Below are 26,219 nucleotides of genomic sequence, written 5' to 3' on the forward strand. Positions count from 1 at the left end.
CACACACACACACATATATATATGTATATACACACACACACACACACACACACATATATATATATATATATATATATAGAGAGAGAGAGAGAGAGAGAGCTGTATATCTATCTGTCTGTCTGTCTCTGTCTGTGTGTCTCTGTCTGTCTGTCTGTCTGTATGTATGTATGTATGTATGTCTGTACACCTTTCAATGCAATGTATGCCAGAAGGTCTGCAGATCTACTCCTTCATGCACAAACACACATATACACACATATTTATAAGTAAAAACAGAATACAGAGAGAATACACACATATACAAACACATATAAATGCATGTAACTTACCTTTGGGAAGTTTTAGACTTGGTGCATCCATTGCCCAGGCGTACAAAATTGAAGGATTTGTACGACATGTTGGACCAGTTGCATAGTGTCGAGAAACACTAGGTCCCATTTCTCCACAGTTCCTTAAAAAGAAACGAAATCAATAACCAAAATGAAAAGATGGCATAAGGTATTCTTTTTTTTTTCTTTTGTAGTCATTTGGCTACGGCCATGCTGGAGCACCGCCTTTAGTCAAGCAAATTGACCCCAACTGTCTCATTCTGCCTTTGTACACAACAGAAGAAATGAGAAACAGAAAGAGGAAAATGTAATGACTATCAGTCTCCCAAAGTCATTAGCACCACGAGAGGAACTGATCCTAATAAATTAATGGAAACTGTGTTGACTGAAAGATGGCTTACACCAAACCACCTCCCCAACCCCTTCTGCCAAGATAAAGAATAAATTAGTGCCGAGATAAAGAATAAACTAGAAAGGTAGAGATTAAATATTTACATACCAGATTTTGGTGTCTTTACCCGGTAAACCACAACCATACAAGAGAAGATGGTGAGCAGTTGCCATATTGGCATGGGGCTGGAAACCAACTGAAAGAAGAAAGAAAAGGAAATAAATTAAATGAAAAACAAATTGATAAATAAGTAAATTAATACATAAAAACTACAAATTTTTGTACTCTTCTGGACTCATGTCAGGGTCCTGGAACTATATCGGTTGTGCTCATGCCTCCAAGAGCAAGTTACAGGCTTATTGCTGGTTGTACCAGCATTGAGTAGAAACTGCAATATATTTTTCAAATAGATCCCTCCACCTAAGGTTCAAACACATCTCATGTTAACCCATGCAACAGACAATGTGATATGATTATTTTCTTTTATCCCTTTTCATATTGTAGTTTTTGGTGGTCTTATTCACACCTAACTCCAAGGCTGTATTTGTATTGAACATGTGATGCTGTTCAATGGTGTATATAGCTCAAAGATCAGTGAGTCTCTCTATGTCAAACTGAAAATCTTCTACACTGAGAAGTCACATTTCTGGTACAGCAGACATGTGATTAGAATGTCACAACAAAGAATTGTAAGAGGATTCTTCAAGTTTAGTCAAGAGACCTCAGGGTTGACTAAGAATGAGAGCGATGGATAATATCCATAGTCTCAATTGGTTATGCTTAGGAATCCAGCCAGGAATTCTTATTTCTTTATTGCCCACAGGGGGATAAACATAGAGGGGATAAACAAGGACAGACAAAGGGATTAAGTCGATTACATCGACCCCAGTACATAATTGGTACTTAATTTATCGACCTCGAAAGGATGAAAGGTAAAGTCGACCTCGGTGGAATTTGAACTCAGAACGTAGCGGTTGACTCAAAAGAATACACACCACCACCACCACCACCACCACCACCACAATGACAACATAAAAAACAAACAAACAAACAAACAAAAAGCATCTCAATTCTTAGTGGAATACAAAAGTATCAAAGTAGTTGTTTTTCTTCTTACTTATGTAGCTTGCCGTAGTATTTGCCTTCAAGGAGAGACATAAATACGTATCAACCTGGAAAAGAAAAATGAAAGAGAAACAATCAGCGATTAATACATAACGAGAGAAAACTTTAATTGAATTTGAGTTGTTTTATTTGACATTGTATATTGATTGTGGCCAAAGGTACAAGAGTAAAGACCACCGTTGACTGACTGGTATTTTGAATATTGTTTTTATAAGAGGTACAAAGGGCTAAATATTTGTGGAAAAGAGTAAATTTACCTCAAAACTTTATTTTGTTAAGTGCAGGTATGGTTGTGTGTAAGGGACCTAGCTTGACCCTGCCTGAGATTTGAAACCAAATCTTCCCGCTTGTTGCTTGTCAAAGCAAGCAGGAAATCCTCTCCATGCTAGGTAATTGATGAAGAAACACTCGATGTCCTAGGATCTGTGCTGGTCAAGGAAAGGTCAGTCCTTTGTTTAGGGTTAGACCTACATTACTGACCACTCTATATAACAGGCTAGTCCTAATCAAGCTCTTAGGCATTCCAGCCATGATACTCTCATCTTTTTTAGGAGTACCTAGGACTCCATTATATAATGTGCTGTTTTTGATTTTAAAACCAGAGGGTGTAAAATGACCATATTTGGCTGCTATTTCTAGAAAGTCAAGTGACTATTAGAGCCTCCCTCATTAACTCTGTTTTGTTGTCAAGGTGATGCTGAAATTTGCTGCACTAGAATCGTTGTTTTTATCCAAGGTCAACCATGACACCATAGACTTTTGACCGAAGGTTCTTAAGTTTTGGTCAGCCCATCCATTTTTAAGGCACAATGTGTCCGGAATTACATCCCCTTTGATGAATGTATGTATCTCCTTGATTTAAAACAGACAGCTGTGAGATTTGGCTGTTATTTGTAGCATGTCAAGCAGCCAGAGAAATTCCTGTGTTAAACTAGTGTCTGCGTCCATTATTCATCATTTTAAATTTAGCAGCAATGATGGGGGAAGTACTGAAATCAATAGGAATATCATTGTGGCTGGCCATAAGATACTATCGACCAGCATCAATAAGGAATTTCCCGCATGTGGATATATATACATGGATATATATATTGATTTTGTTACATGCGCATGCACACACACACACACACGTACATACACACACATATATATTATATATATATGTATGTGTATATATGTATATATATATATATATATATATATATATATATATATATGTATATATATATATATATATATATATATATATATATATATATATGTATATATATATATATATATATATATATATATATATATATATATATGTATATATATATATATATATATATATTATATGTATGTGTATATATATGTATATATATATTATATTATATCATGTATGTATGTGCGTGTATATATATATAATTTATAAATTTTCTTTATATATATGTATATGTGTATATATATATATATATATATATATGTATACATACATACATACATATATATATATATATATATATATATATATATATATATATATAAATGTATATAAATATATATATATATGAATATATATATATAAATAAATATATATATACACACAAATATATATATATACATGTGTGTGTGTGTGTATGTGTACATGTATCTAAAAAATTTAAAGCTTGGCAGTATGCCATTAAGATTGTTCTCCCAAACACATTCAACACCATCCACTGCAGTTGTCTGCAAATCCGCACAACTGCTGGGTGTGCATGGAACAACACAAAGTTCGCATGGATTACTATTCCCATCTTGTGAGAATTCATATCAACATATCAGCACCACCCACTATTATGTTATTCAACACGTTTATAGTAACTGTCAGAAGCCATCTGAAGTATCAAGATGAATAATAGATAATACAGTTGAGTGCTCAGAATATTTCTTGGTCATCACCATTAATTTGTTATTGCAGTTCTGCAATAACTTTGTCCTGATCGAAATAATGGTTTCAAATTGATTTTGGTGCAAGACCAGCGATTGTTAGGGGCTAGTCAATTACATCGACCCCAGTGCTCAACTGGTACTTATTTCAGTGAACCTGTAAAAGATGAAAGGAAAGGTTGACTTCGGCAGGATTTGAGCTCAGAATGACAAGAACTGAAAGAAATGCTGCAAAGAATTTTGTATGGCATGCTAAGTAATCTGTCAGCTCATCACATTCCTTGACTGAAACCATAGGCAGAAATGTGAAGGTGGCGAGATGTGAAGGTGGCGAGATGTGAAGGTGGCGAGATGTGAAGGTGGCGAGATGTGAAGGTGGCGAGATGTGAAGGTGACGAGATGTGAAGGTAACGAGATGTGAAGGTGGCGAGATGTGAAGGTGGCGAGATGTGAAGGTAACGAGATGTGAAGGTAACGAGATGTGAAGGTGGCGAGATGTGAAGGTGACGAGATGTGAAGGTGACGAGATGTGAAGGTGGCGAGATGTGAAGGTGACGAGATGTGAAGGTAACGAGATGTGAAGGTGGCGAGATGTGAAGGTGACGAAATATTTAATGAAAGCAAGAATAAATCGCAAGAATAAACTATGGTGTCTCATTTTAGGAGACAGAATGACAAATGCCTGAAAGTTTAATACCCAATGAAGTTGCTTAACAAGCAATACAGACATTGATCAAGTCACATTAGCAGCTTTCTGTCTCAGGATAATGCTTGTAATATTAGCAATACTTTAAAAAGAAACAAATGATATATGAATACTCACGACTGTGGGTTGTACATTGGGCATCAACAGCTTCACTTTTCTGACATTTCCAGAAATGGCTGTCACAGCAAGGCAGAACACGAGTAGTGACAGAGTCACAGCTGGAGTACTGGTCATCTTTTATAAGTTGGTGTGCTGGAAAGAGGAAAGAAAAAGATATATATATATATATACTTGGGCATGTATGTGTGTGTGTGTATATATATTTATGTAGAAGGTTGAAAAGGAACACATGAGTTGATATATATATATATATATGGAAAAAATGTCAAGGTAGAAAATGCTAAAATAATTTTATAAGAAACATTTCAGTACCGGTTTCAGTCATTGAGACTTTTTCAACTGTAAGTATGGAAAACAATGAAAAGTTTTTAAAAATAATATTTGCATAGCATTCAAATACAAGGGGGCATTTTCCTTGTTTCTGTCTATCTGTGTCTCTCTTGTTTACTCTTGTGGGTTCGAGGTCGTTGTGAATTCTTGGCAGAGAAGAAGAAGACGAAGACGAAGAAGAAGACGAAGACGAAGACGAAGAAGAAGACGAAGAAGAATAAGAAGAAGACGAAGACGAGCCAAATCAGATTGGAGCCTGGTGCAGCCTTCTGGTTCACCAGTCCTCAGTCAAACCATCCAACCCATGCCAGCATGGAAAGTGGACGTTAAACGACGATGACGACGATGATGATGACATACACACACATATATATATGCATACATACATATACACATGCATACATACAAACATACATGCATGCATCCATCTATTCATTCATCCATCCATCCACACATACATACATACATACATATATGCATACATACATATATACATACATACATGCATACATATATATGTCAATACACATATTGTCTCTATTAACAAAAATTTTCTAGGAATTTACGCACTAAACTACTTGAAAACAAGCAGTAGAACGAATTATTATTTACTTATTGTTTGTTTTTCTTTGGTTTGCGAGGTTATTGGATTACATATTCGGTAGGTGTTGGTCATGTAATTCACACAGAAGCTATGTATAAAATTGTGGTCGATGTTGTTGCTGCTTGTTTTCAAAACAAATACCTTCATGCTAAATAAATATTGGCACAGAACGATTCAGTGTGTTTTTTTAGCAAAATGGTGTGAAATTCACTTAGTGCCCAGTGTTATTGAGTATGCATAAACACACACATACACACACACACACACATGCTCCACACACACATGCTCCACACACACATGTATATCGTGTCTATCATCATCATCATCATCATCGTTTAACGTCTGCTTTCCATGCTAGCATGGGTTGGACGATTTGACTGAGGACTGGTGCAACCGGATGGCTACACCAGGCTCCAATCTAATTTGGCAGAGTTTCTACAGCTGGATGCCCTTCCTAACGCCAACCACTCAGAGAGTGTAGTGGGTGCTTTTACGTGTCACCTGCATGAATATATATATATATATATATTCATATATATGTGTGTGTGCAAATATCTATATATATATATATATATATATATATATACACACACACACATCGAAATTTTTTTGGGAGGAGACCAGTCGATCTGATCGACTGGTACTTAATTTATCGACCCCTGAAAGGCAAAGTTGACCTAAGTAGTATTTGAACTCAGAATGTAAAGACAAACGAAATGCCGCTAAGCATTTCGCCCGGTCTGCTAACGTTTCAGCCAGCTTGCTGCCTTTAACTATTGATATATTCTTGGCAGTTCACTGGATTAACAGTAATTTGTTTCAGTGCTATAACTACAGGGTGCAGCAGAAAGGTCACCCTGATTTCAAAGGTTAATAAAAAACAAACACATGAAGATGGATGAAAAAATTTTGTATTTCTACAAAGTTCATTAAATGCCATTTCTTTTTCTGTCTTTCAAGTCGTACTCACCATGGCCTGGAGTGGAGAGCATGGTTTTTTTCTTATGTCTTCATGTGTTTGTTTTTATTAACCTTTCTGCTGTACTCTGCATTTTTAGTCTGTACACACACATACACTCACACACATATCTATCTTTGAACATCTGAAGAGGTGGATGTGTCCAACTACCATGAAACTTTAAGTAATGTACAGTTGAGTCAAATTATTAAATACAACCAAATTATTAAACTCCAACCAAATGTGTTGAGGGTTGCTTTCTCTCGTTTCTTCAGCCATTCGCATTTATATGCATGTGCATATATGTGCCGGTGCCACATTAAAAGCACTTGTGCTGGTGCCATGTAAAAGCACTTGTGCCCCGATGGTAAGCTAAAAAACACCCAGCACACACTGTAAAGTGGTTGGCGTTAGAAAGGGCATCCAACTGTAGAAACCAAGCCAAATCAGACTGGAACCTGGTGCAACTTGCAAGCTTACCAGCTCTGGTCAAACCGTCCAACCCACGCTAGCATGGAAAACGGATCTTAAAGCATGAGTTTGATGACGACGACAACGACAACAATGATGATAATGGTGATTGTGTGGTAAGTAGCTTGCTTACGAACCACATGGTTCCGGGTTCAGTCCTACAGCATGGCACCTTGGGCAAGTGTCTTCAACTATAGTCTCGGGCCGACCAAAGCCTTGTGAGTGGATTTGGTAGACGGAAACTGAAAGAAGCCCGTCGTATATATATATATATATATATATATATATATATATATATATATATATGCGTACGAACAGCCATGCTACATGGCAGTGAAACATGGGCTGTAACTGCTGAGGACATATGTAAGCTCGCAAGGAATGAAGCCAGTATGCTCCGTTGGATGTGTAATGTCAATGTGAATACCCGTCAGAGTGTAAGTATCTTGAGAGAAAAGCTGAACATTAGAAGCATCAGTTGTGGCGTGCAAGAGAGACGATTGCGCTGGTATGGACATGTGGTGAGAATGGATGAGGATAGCTGCGTGAAAAAGTGCCACACCCTAACAGTTGAGGGAACCCGTGGAAGAGGTAGGCCCAGGAAGACCTGGGCTGAGGTGGTGAGGCAAGACCTTCGTACATTGGGCCTCACCGAGGCGATGACTACTGACCGAGACCTTTGGAAATGTGCTGTGCGTGAGAAGACCCGGCAAGCCAAGTAAGATCGTTGCCAGTGCCCCTGGACTGGTTCTTGTGCGGGTGGCACATGAGATGCACCATTTTGAGCGTGGCCGTTGCCAGTACCGCCTGATTGGCTCCCGTAGGATTTTCGAGCGAGATCGTTGCCAGTGCCCCTGGACTGGCTTGTGCGGGTGGCACATAAAAGACACCATTTCGAGCGTGGCCGTTTTCGTGCGGGTGATACGTAAAAGCACCCACTACACTCTCTGAGTGGTTGGCGTTAGGAAGGGCATCCAGCTGTAGAAACTCTGCCAAATTAGACTGGAGCCTGGTGTTGCCATCCGGTTTCACCAGTCCTCAGTCAAATCGTCCAACCCATGCTAGCATGGAAAGCGGACGTTAAACGATGATGATGATGATGATGATAGATATATATGTGTGTGTGTGTGTGTGTGTGTGTGTGTGTATGTGTGTGTATGTGTGTATGTGTGTGTATTTATGTATGTGTTTGTGTGGTGCGTGCACGTACATATGTATACGACGAGCTTCCGCACACTTTCCGTTTATCCGTTCCCTAGATTCCACTCTTGTCCAAGGTACTGCGCAGTGCATATACCTCTAATTACTTTTTTGTTTTGTTTTTACCTTTCTCATTTTCAAGCCAATACTGTATGTACAGGTCGACATGAACACCTTGTCTTAACATACAATATGTTTGTGGAAATAAACAAATGGACGACTCTATTTAGAAGTCACGTAGACCACCTACAGCACGTTCTTTTTGCTCCAGATAAGCAGTTCTAATGGCGCAGACATTGTGATGGAAGACACTCCAACTCTGACCACCCTGTTTTTCTTGTTTTAATCTTATATGTCTATAGGACAACAATTTCTAATATATTCTTGGATATATTCTTCTTTTAAGACGATAGGATGAAGAGGATGGATGTAATTTGAGCTAGATTTGGCTGCTAGCTCTAGCATACAGATCGACTGCATAAAATCTCCCTCATTGTCATCTGTGTTGCTCAATTCATCCTGGAAACCTATAATCAAAAGCGATATGAGGGAGATTTGGCTGCCATCTTTTGAATGTCCAGCGTCTGCACAGAGAGGAATCTCCCTTTTTCTTAAGTTTATACTATTTTCGTTCTAGATCACCATCTAACGCCATCTCTCTTCTCTTCCTCTTCACCATCAACAGTTCGTCTTCCCTCCATCCATCAGCCATTTATTGTCGTCTGATTTATAGCAGTTTCATGGCCGACAAAGCAAACAATTGGTACTACTACCACTAGTCTCATCATCATCATGAATATCATCATATCATCGTCGTCATCATCATCATCACCACCACCACTACCACCGTCATCATCACCAGCATCACCATATTACCAACTAACACCACCACCACCACCACCACCATCGCCATCGTCCTCTTCGTCATCATCATCATCATCAACAACAATAACAACAACAACAATAGCAACAACAACAATAACAGCTAATATATTTCACCTCTACCACTTATACTAAAGGAGATGACTATGTCTATCTTGGCTATTGGAAGTCTTGTTGTGGGTTGTTTTACAGATTGATGGCGGACTTCGGAGAGAAAGACAACCGAAGAGGAAAATAGAAGAGAATGTATGAAAGCACGCGCGCGCGGACGAGTGGACACGCACGCACACGCACACACACGCACGCACACGCACGCACACGTACGCACGCGCACGCACACGCACACGCACACGCACACACGCACTCACACATGATCTCTTATATTTACATAGGAACTGATATGCGTAGGTTGGTGTTTTCGCACTTAGACAATATGTGTGTTTGTTTACATAGATATATGCATATTACACACACAAAGAGAGAGAGAGAGAGAGAGAGAGAGAGAGAGAGAGAGAGAGAGAGGGAAGTAGTGACATCGATTTGTTTAAAATGTAATACATATACTTTATACAATGAATTATCTACACATACATACAGACATACATCCACCCGTCCATAGATATACACGCTCATACATACGTTCATACACCTCACCCACGTATAGAATATAAATATAAACACATTCACATACACACACACACGCACACACACACACACACACACACACACACACACACACATACATGCATTCATACATTTTGATACAAAACAGATCTTTTAACAGGAAATATTCCACGGAACATATGTTTATTATGGCATTAACTGGCACTGTAATCTTTATTTTATTTACAAAACTGCTTGGGAATATGTAACAAGCAGACAACGTTGACGTAAATATAATTTTTTTTCTGACGACTATGAAAATTTCTACATTGGAAATTATTCAGTAGATTGAAAAATAGCTGGAGAAAAACTAGTTTTAGTTGATAGTCGTAAACAGATTTCCGTCTCCAAAATTATTCCGTGAGAAAAATTGCTTTCCAAATCACCATTATTCAAAATAATGGGTGCTACAAATGAATAAATACATTTGCATGGATGAAATTTCTTAATCTTATATTAGAAGATATGGTGGTCAAGGTTTTACATAAGACATTTTAAATGAATGGCAGCCGGAGATTCTTATTAAAAGAAGACAATATCCCAGAACGCATTTGCTGTTACCAAAATTTGGGTTTCTTGAGAAGAATCCAGAGAAAATATGTTTCATTTGATGTTAAAAATCAGGGATCTTTCTGAATTGACGGGCACCACTTTGTTTTCTTAACAAAACACTTTCAAACTTGGGATACTGGTAGAATGTGTCATATAAAACATCATTTTCTCTTAGCCTTCTTAACGAAATTTTTATCTGTTCTATAACACAAAATATACTAGTATACGAAGTTTGAAAGTGTTTCGGTACCAAAAACACTACATAAAACGGATTAAGGTTTAGTTCAGAGCTTATTGTTGTTTAGATCCTTAAATCAACCCTTATTGAACAGACCCTAAATCAGAGATGTTTCACTCATACCGTCTAGCGGGGCTTTCTGAATGACACGCTCCATGAAAGATTACTTTGGATTCTTTTTAGCATTGCGGTCCACGTGTTGACGAGCCATGTCTCATGTGTCCCGCTTCTAGAAAATAACTTGTCTATGTTCGATCTAGTTAATCCGAAATATCTGAGACCGTACTTTATTTAACATGCCCTTCCCTTTATTTTAAAGCTGACAGAAGGATGTGATTTAAGGGAGTTCGATAGCCCGTTTCACACCTGTCGAATGACTGCATTCAAGCGCCTGCCTTTTGTCGTCTGCTATCACACTAATAACATATAAGGAGAACAATATCTTATGAGCGAATGCTTACTGAACACTCGGTATTTTCATGTGACTCTAAACTGCTGGACGGACGGGTTTATGTTTATGGAGGACCTGACAGAGAAATGACCTACATAGGTAGGTTCTTTAGACAAGGCGCAGTGGGACTGAACTAAACAACGTGCTTACGAAGGAACTTCTTAACAACACAACTATGACTCTGTGTGTGTGTGGGGAGGGAGGTAGATATAGGTATATAGTTTTACGATACATCTCACGGATGCTCTGCAATGCATCGCCAATGATGTTTCTGGGATCTCAGAAAGTTTCGGGTCTTTTAAAGATCAGACCCCTTCACCCAATTGAGCCCAGCCGGATGTTGATCAAGTCCCAGCCTGCATCCCAGAAGCAGCAAACCCTTGGTTTGCCCTCTTTGTAACATAGATTTGTTACAGCTGGAGACTATGAATCGAACGCACGACGTTTCTAAGCAACATACTAAAACCGTTATAGATGTGTTTACATTGGATATGATATATAGATAGCCAGTTTAATCTAACACTACTTCTATTGTATATATCGGAATGTGGGGGTATGAGAGCTAATCGAATCATCTAGTGGTTCTGGAATTAACAAATACTAGCCTATCTACCCCAAAAATATCAGTGAATTTTTTAATGTTTTACCGCCCTCCTATTTGTTAATGAGAATACAAAAAAATTTGCATCTGTGTGATTCTTCATTCTTTGCCATATAGGCGCAGTCATGACTTTATGGTAAGAAGTTTGCTTCCCGACCACATGGTTCTGTGTTCAGTCCCACTGCGTGACACCTTGGGCAAGTGTCTTCTACTATAGTTTCGGGCCGACCAAAGCCTTGTGAGTGAATTTGGTAGACGAAAATTGAAAGAAATCCGTCGAATGTGTGTGTGTGTGTGTTTGAGTCAGTGTTTGTATCCCCCTACCACCGCTTGACAACCGGTGTTGGTGTGTTTCCAACCCCGTAACTTAGAGGTTCGACAAAAAAAAAAAAGAACCGATAAAATAAGTACCAGGCTTGAAAAAACTACAAACACTTGGGTCGATTCGTTGGACTGAAAATTCTTCAAGGCCGCAGCCTAAGGACTAAAACAAGTAAAAGATAAAAGATATAGTTGGACAAATTTAGAAAGTTAAAAAAACCAATTTAATCTAATTAAACATGGCAATTTTTACGCTCTCCTCCGCTTTTCAATCCCCATCGGCCCTTCCTCTCATGAGAAACTCGTTCATAAACTCGAGAACGACAACAACCTTGACATATAACTGTAACCACGCTTATTTCACATTTCGGAAGTTATTCTGCTGCAAGCTGAGAGCAAAATACCTGATGAACAAAACGTGATAGAAACACCATTACAATATCGATTGCGTTACATTTCTCTCGAAGGAATTATATACAGGGCGTATGTGTGTGTGTGTGTGTGTGTGTGTGTGTGTGTGTGTGTCTGTGCAGATGTAGGTATACAGTTATGAAAAAAGAAAACACGTGCAATACTCTCTTTTACTCTTTTACTTGTTTCAGTCATTTGACTGTGGCCATGCTGGAGCACTGCCTTTAGTCGAGCAAATCGACCCTAGGACTTATTCTTTGTAAGCCTAGTACTTATTCCACTGGTCTCTTTTGTCTAACATATACACATACATATATACATACATACATACATACATACATACATACATATATATCTACACTACTTGTCTTCGTCTTTTGTTTTTTTTTGCGAATTCTCCCCCTATATATATATGTGTGTGTGTGTGTGTGTGTGTGTGTGTGTCTTTGTTTGTCTCCCCACATCGCTTGACAACCGATGCTGGTGTGTTTACGTCCCCGTAACTTAGCGGTTCGGCAAGAGATAGAATAAGCACTAAGCTTACAAAGAATAAGTCCCGGGGTCGATTTGTTCGACTAAAGGGCGGTGCTCCAGCATGGCCGCAGTCAAATGACTGAAACAAGTAAAAGAATAAAATAATATATATATATATATATAAGTTCAAAAAAACAATAACAAAAAAACAAAAAAAACAACAAAGTGAGGACGTGATATGGATAGTGTTATTGGACGCTCATGAAAGGAAAGAGAGAGTGTATGACGTTTCGGGCGTAGCCCTTCGTCGGAAAGATGGAAAGTTCGGAGAATGGAAGAACGGAAAAAGAGGAAAATGGTACCGATGCCCACGATATATATATATATATATATATATATATATATATATATATATATATATATTAGAAGTAGAATGAAATAGAAAATAAATAATACCTCACGGATATATGTTTTAATTTCACGTCTCTTTGGAAAGAATTAACTTCTTCATAGACAAGGAAAATGATAAGTTTGATGTTTTTTCGTGATATCAGTTGAAATGACAAAAAAATTCGAGCTCACCAATTGATAAATAAAAATCAAAATGGAAATAAGACATATTTCAAGGAAACGAAAGATTAAACTCAATCAAACATTAGATAAAACCAAAGTTATCGTGCCTATTCTTTTTTCTTTTTCCGCACATATATCTTAATGCGCGCGCGCATGTCTATGTGTGTGTGTGTGTGTGTGTGTGTGTGTGTGTGTGTGTGTGGACAAGAATGGCATACGAGAGCCGCATCACGTATCTGTAGTGAAATGAGACACTGCGTTATTGTGTAATCAGTAATGCCTTTGCTTGGTATACGACTGATGCCTGGTTCAAATGACTTATTTTCTATTCACGAAACGGATAAGCAAAAGTACACACACACACACACAGGTATATATATATATATATATATATATATAGACTTAGAAATATTAATAACTATATATATATATATATATATCCCACCCCGGCATCTGAAACTCGGAGTTTTATCATGGCTACCGAATAAGTGTCACATATTATTTACAGATAAATTCCTCTATTTACATAATATCGAGGTCTCTTTCTTTCTTTTGTTGTCCTTTCTATCAATATATATATATATATATATATATATATATATATATATATATATATATATGAAGTTCTAAAGATAATCATATAATTATAAAATCGACTGGGTCATTATACAATATGCGTTCTCCAGCATTGATAGCTCCTGAAGATGAAATCTTTGTCTCCCGTAGACGTATAACATCCTATTATAGTCTTCTGCAATTTAGAACCAAACATCGAATTGACGAATTCTTGCAGAGACTTCCATCGATATTTATTGAAGAATCTCCAAATATCAATCAGCTAACCCTAAAATATTAGGGAGGCGAGTGGGCAGAAACGTTAGCGCGCCGGGCGAAATGTTTAGCGGTATTTCGTCTGTCTTTACGTTCTGAGTTTAAATTCCGCCGAGGTCGACATTGCTTTTCGGGGTCGATAAGTTAAGTACCAGTTGAGTACTGGAGTTGATCTCATCGACTGGCCCCCTCCCTAAAAATCTCGGGCCTTGTGCCTAAAGTAGAAAAGATATATGAAAATATTAATTATTTTTTTCATGTTAATAAGATGAATGTATCGCTTGTTGTGTGCATGACAACAAAACAGAATAATGTGCGGCACAGCTTCTTATGATTTTTTTTGACAATTAATCAAATCTCATTTATTAATCGTATTTCGATATGCTTACGAATATTGTTTATTGTATATTGTCACGCTGCTCTCTTTCTTTAATAGTCTGAATACTTAGAAACGTAAAACACTGTGTAACGATTCAAGAAGACCCCAGCTATTAATATAAAATGCACACTCTACTTTATCTATTGAGTCCTTTTCCTTCGTCTGTAAACATAAATGTTCAACAATCCATTATCTATCTATGTCTGTCTGTTTGTCTACCTAAGTACACATGCATATGCATGTGTGTGTGTGTGTGTGTGCGTGTGTGTGTGTGTGTGTGTGTGTGTGTGTGTGTGTGTGTGTGTGTGTGTACAAACACATAGACTGTGTATATCAGTGTATATAAGTGACTCAAAGGTCAATACTTTCGTTCAACGGCACGTGAAATAGAAACTACACATTGCTTGTGTATACAAGTAAAATACAGAAACGTATGTATGTATGTATGTATGTATGTATGTATGTATGTATGTATGTAAGTTGGTAGGTAGGTAAGTAGGTAGGTAGGCGGACAGGTAGGAGGGTGTGTGTTTAATCGTGGGAAAGAGATTAATCATTAACTAAATACGAAAAGGAAATATATGTATTAAGAAAATAGAACAATGAGAATGAAAAACAACAAACGAAGGAGATATTATTATTGGGCGGGAAAAGGCCATATGTTTGTTTAGTTTATTGATAAGTTATCAGGAGATGTCAGATTCAAGGAACAGATCCAAATATGCACGTATTCGACACCCGCACCTCTACGAAGTAACAAGATTTACTAGAAATAGCAGTCATAATTCATCTCAAATCGTACCGAACCGTATTAAGAACCAACGAGGAGCGTATGGGTTAATGTAGTCTCAGATACGCAATGGTCGAGATTAGGATGCGATGGGTTTTTACTGCGGAAATCGGAATAGTTAATTCGTAACCTGATTCACCCCTCCGTCGTAAACATCGTAGGCGTAGCTGTGTGCTAAGAAGTGGTGGGGGTGGGGCACAAAGACATACACACGTTGGTATATACACACACACACACATTGATACACGGAGAGAGAGAGAGAAAGAGTCATACACACACACACACACACACACACACACACGCACAAACACACGCACGCACACATACGCAAAAATATAGATATGTATTTATTTATATCCAGTTTATTGACTGAAAATTGAACCTCCGCCGTTTCGGACAAAATCCATTCTTCAAGAAACAAGAAACTTTTTCTCATCATCCCCAAGAACATGAACATAGTAGAAAATGACAGGAAATTAGAGGGAGTTGCTACGCCTGTGTGGGATAGAAATGTTCAAAGGAAGAAAATTTTTGGGAGTAAGAAAGGAAGTATATTTGGGAAAGAGTAATAAACGAACGGCACAATCATATTAGTCCCTCGTTTACAGTCTTCCATGGAAATATTACCTTGCTTGGAAACAAGTAAATGTTGGCGACAGGAAGGGTTTCTTGTCGTAGAAAATCCTCCCTCCTCAACGAATTACGTCTCACCCATTTAGGCATAAAAAAGTGGACGTTAAACCGTTGATGTGTGTATGTGTATAAAGAGAGAGAGAGAGAGAGAGAGAGAGGGAGAGAGAGAGAGAAATAGAAAGATAAAGATATCTAGCTAGTTAGCTTGAAGGCTCCAGGTTTAAAGAAAACCGCCTTTTTTTTTGTCCTCTCAGGTTTGTAGGTTATTCAGAGAGCTGTCCGTTAATATCTGGAATGCGATGAGACTTTTACATTTACGTTTTTCTCAAGGGTGTCATCTTTGCAAGAGAAAATGAAAGGGCCTTGAGCAACAGGCGTTTCTACATCCCACTCTTCATCAAGCCCATCAGCTGAAAGGCATCTGGATTAAAGAAACGTAACATGATCTTGCTGGGTATTTTGTCTTGAGGAAGTGGAAGGATGCTAAGCGAAGTTTATCTAGCACAAAGACAGGCTGGGATACTCAGGGACGTCCTTTGCATGAAAACAAAAAAGTAAAGTTGGGGCCATTATGCGAAATGAAGTGAACTAAGAAATTTTAGTTAATTAAACTAATAAGCGACAAAACCTTTATTATACGCTCAGTCGATCTCTAGAAATGATAGCTAAAACTTACTCAAACCACACTGCACTGTTTTCAGAACTCATTGGATATTGAAGTCCTTCAGATGCTATGTCTGAATAAAAGAATAAAAGTAGGTACGGGCACGGCTAGAATGTCTTTCATCATTGGTCTGATCGAAAAAGGTTGGCCTGCGACTAAACAATAATATTTGAAAGGAAATACTAAAGACTCCGCCCCAGAAACCAGAAATCTTTACGCCTTTTGCTCAAGACCCCGTCATCATCTCTTTCAAACCTGACTGGCACCCTTGAGTAAAACGTAAAAACTCATCGTATTAATGGCGTTTGAGAGAGCAGACGATTATATCGACTCCACTGCTTGATTAGAATTTGTGTTACCGACCTCGAAAGGATAAAAGACTAAGTCGATCTCGAGAGGATTTGACCCGAGAACGTAGAGCTGGTACCAAAATTATTAAGTCTGCTGCTCTAACGATTCTGCTAGCTCACCACTTTCACGATAACACTTATAACAAACAACAAGAATATTATACAACATAACAAGGAGCAGTAGGAGCAGTAATGATACTGGGGCTAAAAGTCTGACATCAACAATAAAGACATTAATACAGAGATAAATGTTTCTGATTGAGATACAACAGCGATTTGGAAAAGGAGAAAGTCTATTATACAGACCCCAGTACTTGACTGGTACTTTATTTTATTAACCATGAAAGAATGAAAGGTAAAATACTCAGAGATTCACCGTACGATCAATTTAGACGTTCTTGTGAATCACAAACTGTATACAAAATCAATTTCACATTTAATTGAAGGATTATTCAATACGTTTTGCAGTGTACATGTTTATTCTTCTACAGTGACTTCGAAGTTTCGGCCGTCTTAACTTTCATCGTCCGAAATTTCAAAGTCACTGACAACACTATTCATGTAAAAGAATGATATATGTAATGTAATGTACTGTACTGTAATGTAATGTAATGTAATGTAATGTATGTATGTATGTATGTATGTATGTATGTATGTATGTATGTATGTATGTATGTAATTGTACTATGTAGGATCAGGCAAAAGACATTTAAGAGTATGGCAGGTTTTTAAGAACCATTGTCGAAATCGCAATTCTCTTTATAGTCAAATATGGTCGACTTCGGACTCGAGTGGACAGCTATACATACATACATACATACATACATACATACATACATGCATGCATGCATGCATACATACATGCATACTATATATATATATATGTGTGTATGTGTGTGTGTGCATGTATATATATATATGATTATATACATATAAATGTAGTGGCTGTGTGGTAAGTAGCTTGCATGGTTCCGGGTTCAGTCCCACTGCGTGGCACCTTGGGCACGTGCCCTTGAGCCGACCAAAGCCTTGCGAGTGAATTCGGACGGAAACTGAAAGAAGCCCGTCGTATATATATATATATTTATGTATGTGTGTGTCTGTGTGTGTTTGTGTGTCTGTGTTTGTCTTCCACCATCGCTTGACAACCGATGGTGGCGAGTCTACGTCCCCGTAACTTAGCGGTTCGGCAAAAAGAGACCGATAGAATAAGTACCAGGCTTACAAAGAATAAGTCCTGGGGTCGATTTGTTCGACTAAAGGCGGTGCTCCAGCATGGCCACAGTCAAATGACGGAAACAAATAAAAGAATAAAAGAATATATATATATATGTATAATATATCTTTATATATATATATATATATATATATATATATATATATATATATATATATATATATATGTGTGTGTGTGTATGAATATATATATATGTCTGTGTGTGTTGTGTGTATAATAGGAGAGTGGTACCTACTTTACTTCGCTTTCAGGCAGGATAGGAAGTGACTGATATCTTTTATGGGAATTGTCTTGCGAATGTTCAGAATCCCCTACCTTCCTCGGACCTCCCGCTACCATCGAAAACAGTCACACACAGACACACACACACATGTATGCAGACATACATTTTAGAAACATATACACAGGTTCTCATACGCAATATCTTATATCATACACAACGCACAGCACACACACTCGCACGTGCATCACACGAGCGCGCGCGCTCGCAATACTCACACGTATACACACACACACACACACACAGACACGCACACGCACACACAGAAAATGACACGTTACATTTCGTAATTTTCCAAGAAGTATTCTATATCCAAGATCTTAGAATTTGAATAAATACAATAAGGTAGCCTCGACGTGGTCGCTCGACTGCTAGAAGTAGCAGTGAAACAACTTCAAATTACACTCTACAGGCCGTAGAAGAAATGAGAAAGGTAGCGAAGTTTCGGATTAAACGTCTAATACCTTTTAAGAAAAGAAAAAGGGTAGTTCCCCCCCACCCATTTCTTCTCTTTTGAAACGGATTTTTGCTTAAGTGGTCTGTCTGTTGTTCTCATAGTTAAATGATTATCAAAATCATCACCATTTATTGGGGTCTCCATTATCATAAATAGATATTTTTGAAGTACCATAACTTAGCGGTTCGACAAAGTGAATAATAGAATAAGTATCATGCTTTAAAATGTGGGCTGGGGTTGATTTATTCGGTTTAACCTTTCAAGGTGGTGCTCCAACATGGCCGCAGCCTAATGTCTGAAACAAGTAAAAGTTTAAAGATTAAAAAGTAAGCTAAAAGCCCAGGCTGTGGTGGGGGAATCAAACACAAACACACATAGACACATATACGATAGGCTTCCATGCAGTTTCTGTCTACCAAATTAGTCGGCCCAGAACTATAGGAGAAGCCAATTGCCCAATGCCACGCGGTAGGATTGAACCAGAAGCCATGCAGTTACAAAGTGAGCTTCGTAATCACGCAGCAATGTCTGTGTCTATATTTAATTTTTCTTTTTCTTTTTTTTGTACATTTTTATGAATTGCTTGGAGGCAACAATTCTGATTGAATCAATATTTCCAGAGCAACCGAAGATTTCCCAAATTTTTCTTTAAGTGATTTATCCAAATTATAGTGAATTCACGCGCGATTGTATTTATTGAAGATATCAATAAACTCGGACAAGGCCGTGCGTAGCTGTTAGTATCAACACGCCACCCCTTACCCCCACCAGATTCCAGGCACTAACTGGTACTCATTCTATTGTTACTTTTGCCGAACCCGTAGGTTACGGGGTCGTAAACAAACCAACACCGGTTGTCAAGCGGTGATGGGAACAAACACAAGACACACACAGAGATGCTCAAATATACGACGGGTTTTCACACGGTTTCCAAGGTGCTGCCCAAGGTGCTGCCCAATGAGGCTGAACCCGAAACGTCGTGGCTGCAAAGCGAGTTTCTTAACCACACAGCCATACCTGCCCTTAGAGCACTGGTTCCCAAACTTCTTCGGGCTGTCGACCCCTTGGCTTGGATCGTAGACCACTTTCTGTAGCAAATTCAAAACAATAGCACACACACACACACACACACACAAACAAAATCTTAACTTAATGAAAGCATTATTTAGTTATCTTTAAACCCATCGTCCCTTTTGGCTACCCCTACTTTTCTTCAATGCCCCCAAGATCTATCCCCCGCCCCTGGAGGGGCAATACCGCCCACTTCGGGAGTCACTGGCCTTGAGGAATTTTCATCACATTTTCTCCTCCAACTGTCTATCTCTTCCTCTTTTCCCCTCTCCATCTTACTCTCCCCCCTCTCTCTCTCTCTCTTCCTCTAACACAAAGACTAAAATATGGTCAACAGCTGTTATTATCAGTTCTTAATCACATCGCTCACTAATTGAAAAATCATTTGTAATTAAATCAAATATGATTCCAACGCATAGTAATTAGTTTTTGAAGATAGATTTCTGTATCTCACTCTTTCTCTTTCTCCCTCCATCTTTCTCTTTCTCCCGCCATCTTTCTCTTTCTCTCTTCCTCCTCTATCTCCGTCTCTCTCCGGCTATGTCTTGTCTGACTGTCTGTCTCTCTTTTACTCTGTCTCTCTTTTACTCTGTCTCTAATTCCTTGAGCTGGTTTCGTTTTCAATGGCGCAATGGTAGAAAGAAATAGGTTTTGAAGTTTGTCCACGTATAATGAAAACTGATACACACACACACACACACACACGCACACGCACACACGCACACACACACACACACACACACACACACACACACCCTTCACATTCCCAGAAACTGACGGGAATGGGTTTTTAAGAACTCTAAGAGGATACATTGAAGTCCGTGAGGTTGAGAACGAATTGGACGGAAGAGTCGTTGCTTAGACGCTTTAATCCTCGACGCTGCTCCGTAACCTTCCCGCCCCCACTTCCAACACCAACTAAAGCACGTGCGCGTGCGCACACACTCACGTATACACATCCATCCACACACACACACATACACACACTGCTTGCAAATGCGTGTACGTAACCCCCCCCCCCCTACAAAAGACGTTCTTCATCGATCGTATTGCATGTTGAACGAGAATTCGTTCACTAAAGATATTGTATTAAAGACATGTCATATTAATGATTATTTATATTGAAATGTGTAAAATAAGGAAGAGAAAATATTTTTTATTCATTCATTCATCGATTCTCGTTGCTTGTTTTGGTTGTCAAAGAAACACGGATATATATATATATATATATATATATATATATATATATATATGGGCGCAGGAGTGGCTGTGTGGTAAGTAGCTTGCTTACCAACCACATGGTCAAGTGTCTTCTACTATAGCCTCGGGCCGACCAAAGCCTTGTGAGTAGATTTGGTAGACGGAAACTGAAAGAAGCCCGTCGTATATATGTATATATATGTGTTTGTGTGTCTGTGTTTGTCCCCCAACATCGCTTGACAACCGATGCTGCTGTGTTTACGTCCTCGTAACTTAGTGGTTGGGCAAAATAGACCGACAGAATAAGTACTAGGCTTACAAAGAATAAGTCCTGGGGTCGATTTGCTCGACTAAAGGCGGTGCTCCAGCATGGCCACAGTCAAATGACTGAAACAAGTAAAAGAGTAATAGAGAAAAGAGTATATACTTTTATCTCTCTCTCTCTATATATATATATACACATATCTATACATACAAAGAGAGAGAAAGAGGGAGAGAGAGAGAGAGAGAGAGAGATAGAGAGTGAGTGAGAGAGAGAGAGAGAGAGAGAGAGAGATACACACAGACGCAAACAAACACATACGTAGTATACATTTATAAGATAAATATTTATCTATGCATATTGTATACCATATGTAGTCAGATAGTTGACCTTACGTGAAGGAGAAGCATGTATCAATGGTTGATCGGCTTAACTGTCTTCTACTAAGCACTTTTGTAAGTTGTTTATTGCCGTCTGTCCCTTGCACATGCGCACTCGTTAGATACTCGACGTTTCAACGTAGTTTGACGCGAAGCTAGATTGTATTTTGTGTCTTGGGGGAGCCCATGGCACTTCCTGGAAAGTTCCGAGGGTGGCACTTCCTGGAAAGTTCCGAGGATTTCCTGGAAAGTTCCGAGTGTGGCACTTCCTGGGGAGCCCCATGGCACTTTCTGCAAAGTTCCCCGGGTATATACGTATATATCTATGCGTGTGCATCTTTGTGTCCATCCCCGTCACCATTCAACAACCGGTGTTGATTTGTTTACGTCTCCGTAACTTAGCGGTTCGGTAAAAAGAGACACAGATAAAGTGCCAAACTTAAAAAATGGAAAGTACAAGGGTAGATTCTTTCAACTAAAATTCCTTCAAGAAGGTGCCCCAGCATGGCCGTAGTCCAATGACTGAAACAAGTAAAAGCTAATAAAAAGAAGCCACGAGGAAATATAAACAAAACAAAACGAAAGAAAGGTTATTGTTAATGTTTTTTCTTTCTTTTTTCCATTTCTTTTTCCTACGAGTTTTAATAAATTACGACTTCATTTATTAGCCACCAGGACCCAAGTTGAGAAGGTGAAATGCTGTGAGGGAAAGGTAGAAAAATGCAAGAAGTACCCGATCTAGTTATCATTTATATCATATAATCGTGTTCATCTTTTAGAACATTGTCATTTTATAAGATTTTGGTGGAAAATGTTTAAATTGACATAAACATGTATTTACATGAAAGAAAATCGCCGGAGAACCTTCATCCAACTCTTCCAAGCCCTTCTGTCAAAACAGTATTGAAACCATTTGTGGGGAATTTTTTTTTATCACAGCAACTGGTTGCACTCCACAAGGTTTAACGGAACCTCCTGAAGCAAGCCAACACACTCGCAGCATTAACAAGGGCGATGGCGAGGCTAAGGCGTTGGGAAAACCAAGCTCCCTCACAGGCATCACCTGACACCTCGGTGAGGCTAGCTGCCAACGTTGACAAGAACTTTGCGGTTAGTGGCCCAGCCTCTCCGGACATCTCAAACGCCATAGGTTGGAAGAGATAGTTCATTGTCAGGTCCCTAATACTTCAGGGTTTTCTTCCGTTCGGCTATGGAAGCAGTGACCCTCCCATTAACTGCATGTGGGAGAGAACAAAGGAGTCGCAGATTGTGGTGTCCTACATGAGGTACCTACCTCTAACTCAGGGACAGAGGGTAAGACCATCTGGTCTCTTTCCATCACTTCTGGACAACCCCGGCGGCTCCAGAACTGAGGGGATATTAATCCGAGCCAGGGCCCGCTTATGTTTGCATATTCAATTCGCCGTGGTCCTGTAATAACAACGGTTATTACAATAATTCTTTCGAATTAAGGCGGTGAGCTGGCAGAAACGTTAGCACGCCGGGCGAAATGCTTAGCGGCATTTCGTCTGTCTTTACGTTCTGAGTTCAAATTCCACCGAGGTCGACTTTGCCTCTCGTCCTTTCGGGGTCGATTAAATAAGTACCAGTTACGCACTGGGCCGATATAATCGAATTAATCCGTTTGTCTGCTCTTGTTTGTCCCCTCTATGTTTAGCCCCTTGTGGGCAATAAAGAAATAAGAAACGTTAGCATGCTGGGCGAAATTCTTAAGCGGTATTTCGTCTGTCTTTACGATCAGTGTTCAAATTCCACCGAGGTCGACTTTGCCTTTCATCCTTTCAGGGTCGATAAATTAAGTACTAGTTGCGTACTGGGGTCGACCTAATCGACTGACCCCCTCCCCCTAAATTTCGGGCCTTGTGCCTAGAGTAGAAAAGAATAATTCTTTCGAATTTTGACACAAAGCCAATAGTTTTGAGGGTAAAGGTGGAGAAAGTCGATTGCGTTGACCCCAGTACTTGACTGGTACTTTATTTTATCAAATCCGAAAGGATGAAAAGCTAAGCTGACCTCGGTGGGGTTTGAACTCTGAACGCAATGTGTCGGAAAAAATGCCGCTGAGCATTTTGTCCGACGCGCGAACGACTCTGCCAGATTGATGTATTTGTGATTTACAGTAATGATAGACATAAGAGAGACCTCTTACACGGTCGCTCGACCTGTTGAAAATAGCAGCCAGATCTCCCTCTAATTACCAACCCACTGCCTTTATAGAACAAAAAACACGTTGGATAATGCATGTCTGAAAAGAAATGATGGATGGTCACGGTTGGAATGTCTTTGAGCGTAGGTAAAATATGCCCGATTAGAGCGCAACTGCGACTAAACTGAAACCAACCTCATACATACATACATACACATTGTGTATATATATATATATATATATATATATATACATACATGTGTATATATATATGTGTGTGTGTGTGTATATATATATATATATATATATATATATATGTGTATATATACAATGTGTATGTATGTGAGTTTGTGTCATATGTGTATCTATGCGTGTACAAATTATATACAAATTATATGTAAATACACACCATGGCGAGAGGAGACTACATGGTTGTTGAACGTGCTAGAAGCAGCTGCATGAAACTCCCTCAAATAAGACCAATCTGTCTTAAAGTCTTAAATATAAGAACGGAATATTCGATATTGTACTCATAAATACAGTATTTCTTTTAGGGATACATCAAAAATAAGAATGAAAAACTAAAACGTATGGTCACAGCTGGAACGGTTTCGGTCATAGATATGTTGATGGATCAGAGCTGACGCGCGCTTATACAAAACAGTGAATAACAACATGTACATACTTGATAATAATAATGGTGTTTTTTGTTTTCCCCAGGGGTAGAAATGAGTGGAACATCACAAAAACAGCCTATAAATTGTGTACGGGTTCACACACACACACAAAAGAAGAAGAAGAAGAAAATAAACACGAGGGGAAAGAAAAGGAAAAGATGGTGGGAAAATAATAATAATAAGATTTACTAACCCTTTCGACGGCACTCCTCTTATATGTTGATATTTTACGAGTGAAAGTGTTTTTAAAAAAACCCGACAGACGACAACATACGTTTAGTCCTACCTTGTCTTCGTAGGAACTTCAAAGAAATAGCAGGTATGTTTGTTGCGTGTTGTGTGCAACCAGTGGAGAGAGAAAAAGAAAGAGAGAAAGAGAGAGAGAGAGAGAGAGTGTGGGTAGTAATACTACTGGCTTCTCCAAGGAGCACGACAGTGTTATGGAAAGATAGTAATTGTAGCAGTCAAATCTACCAAACAACGCCGACTGTATGTCTTCGACGAACCTGTTTACTAATATCGATTCTTAGTTATCCATTATCTGTTACGTGCAACTCCCACTTCGCTCTTTTCCTCACAATCTTTCACTCTCTTTCTTTCTCTCACTCTCATAAATACGCACCTTTTTCATTTACTGTCTTCTTCATCTAATTTCCTCATCATCTCTCCCCTTTGTCTACCTATCTATCTATTCGTTTTATTTCTCTCTATATATTCCTAAATTGTCTCTGCTTCCTCCTCTTCTCATCACTGTTTCTACTTCGATTTCCCTATCACCAACCCATCTTTTTCTTTCGCATCATTGGTCCTTTTCTCCTCCTCCTCCTCCTCCTCCTCCTCCTCATCACCACCACCACCACACTCAGTTCTTGCTTTTTAAAAATTCTGTCTGTCGTCCCTTCATCATATTTTTATTCGAGCTCGCTTTCCCCCCTAAAACTCATCTTTCATCCTACCTCCTCCTCCTCTTCTTCTGGTACTTTACCTCCTCTTTCGTCACTCATCGTTCTCCTCCCACGTCCTATCATCATTTTCCCATTTCCCATCCAATACAGATCTCTCTCCATCTCTACACTCCCCCTCTCTCTCTTTCTTACTATCATTTACTCTCCCTTCTGTCCACAGTGCACACACAACTATAACTCCCCCTCTATAAACCCCTATTCATCTCTCTCTCTCTCTCACCATAATTTACTCTCCCCTCTTTTTCTCTTCATCCTAAACACAGCTCCCTCTCTTTCTATTTCTCCATATCTAAACGCCTACACACATCTCTCTCTCTCTCTCTCTTTGTCTTTCACACACACACACACATGATATTACTCACTCTTCCTCGCTCTTTTCCAGTGTGTCCTATTCTGAGTTCATTTTGTATCACTAACACACACACACACTACATCCCCTTTACCACTTTCTCATGGAGTCTTCGAATGTTTGCATAATTTGCTAGAAAAAGATGTCAAATCTCCTTCAAATTACACAGTCTACCGTCTTAAAAAACACATTAGATATTACACATCTCGTCCCCCG

At 38.8% G+C, this 26,219-nt stretch overlaps 1 protein-coding gene across 5 annotated transcripts in view; it reads right to left on the bottom strand.

Annotated features, from left to right (window-relative positions):
• The window catches only part of LOC106870812 (putative peptidylglycine alpha-hydroxylating monooxygenase 1), a 36,449-nt gene extending 10,811 nt beyond the window's left edge, over positions 1 to 25,638 (bottom strand). The window contains exons 1-5 of one of the 5 annotated variants that reach the window (XM_014917028.3): positions 25,312 to 25,638; positions 4,580 to 4,714; positions 1,838 to 1,892; positions 829 to 916; positions 330 to 451 (exon numbers count right to left, since the gene is read on the bottom strand). In XM_014917028.3, the coding sequence (XP_014772514.1) occupies positions 330 to 451; positions 829 to 916; positions 1,838 to 1,892; positions 4,580 to 4,696 (382 nt within the window). In that variant the 5' untranslated portion in view covers positions 4,697 to 4,714; positions 25,312 to 25,638. Of the gene's footprint in view, positions 1 to 329; positions 452 to 828; positions 917 to 1,837; positions 1,893 to 4,579; positions 4,715 to 13,194; positions 13,412 to 18,430; positions 18,688 to 24,697; positions 24,804 to 24,882; positions 25,181 to 25,311 lie in introns of those variants that run through there. The other 4 variants (XM_014917026.3, XM_089363858.1, XM_014917027.3 and 1 more) reach the window with 4 other exon arrangements.
• Between the last annotated feature and the right edge of the window lie 581 nt (positions 25,639 to 26,219).

The sequence above is a fragment of the Octopus bimaculoides genome, chromosome 15 (genome assembly GCF_046866305.1).
Source record: "Octopus bimaculoides isolate indiv1 chromosome 15, ASM4686630v1, whole genome shotgun sequence".
Classification (NCBI taxonomy): domain Eukaryota; kingdom Metazoa; phylum Mollusca; class Cephalopoda; order Octopoda; family Octopodidae; genus Octopus; species Octopus bimaculoides.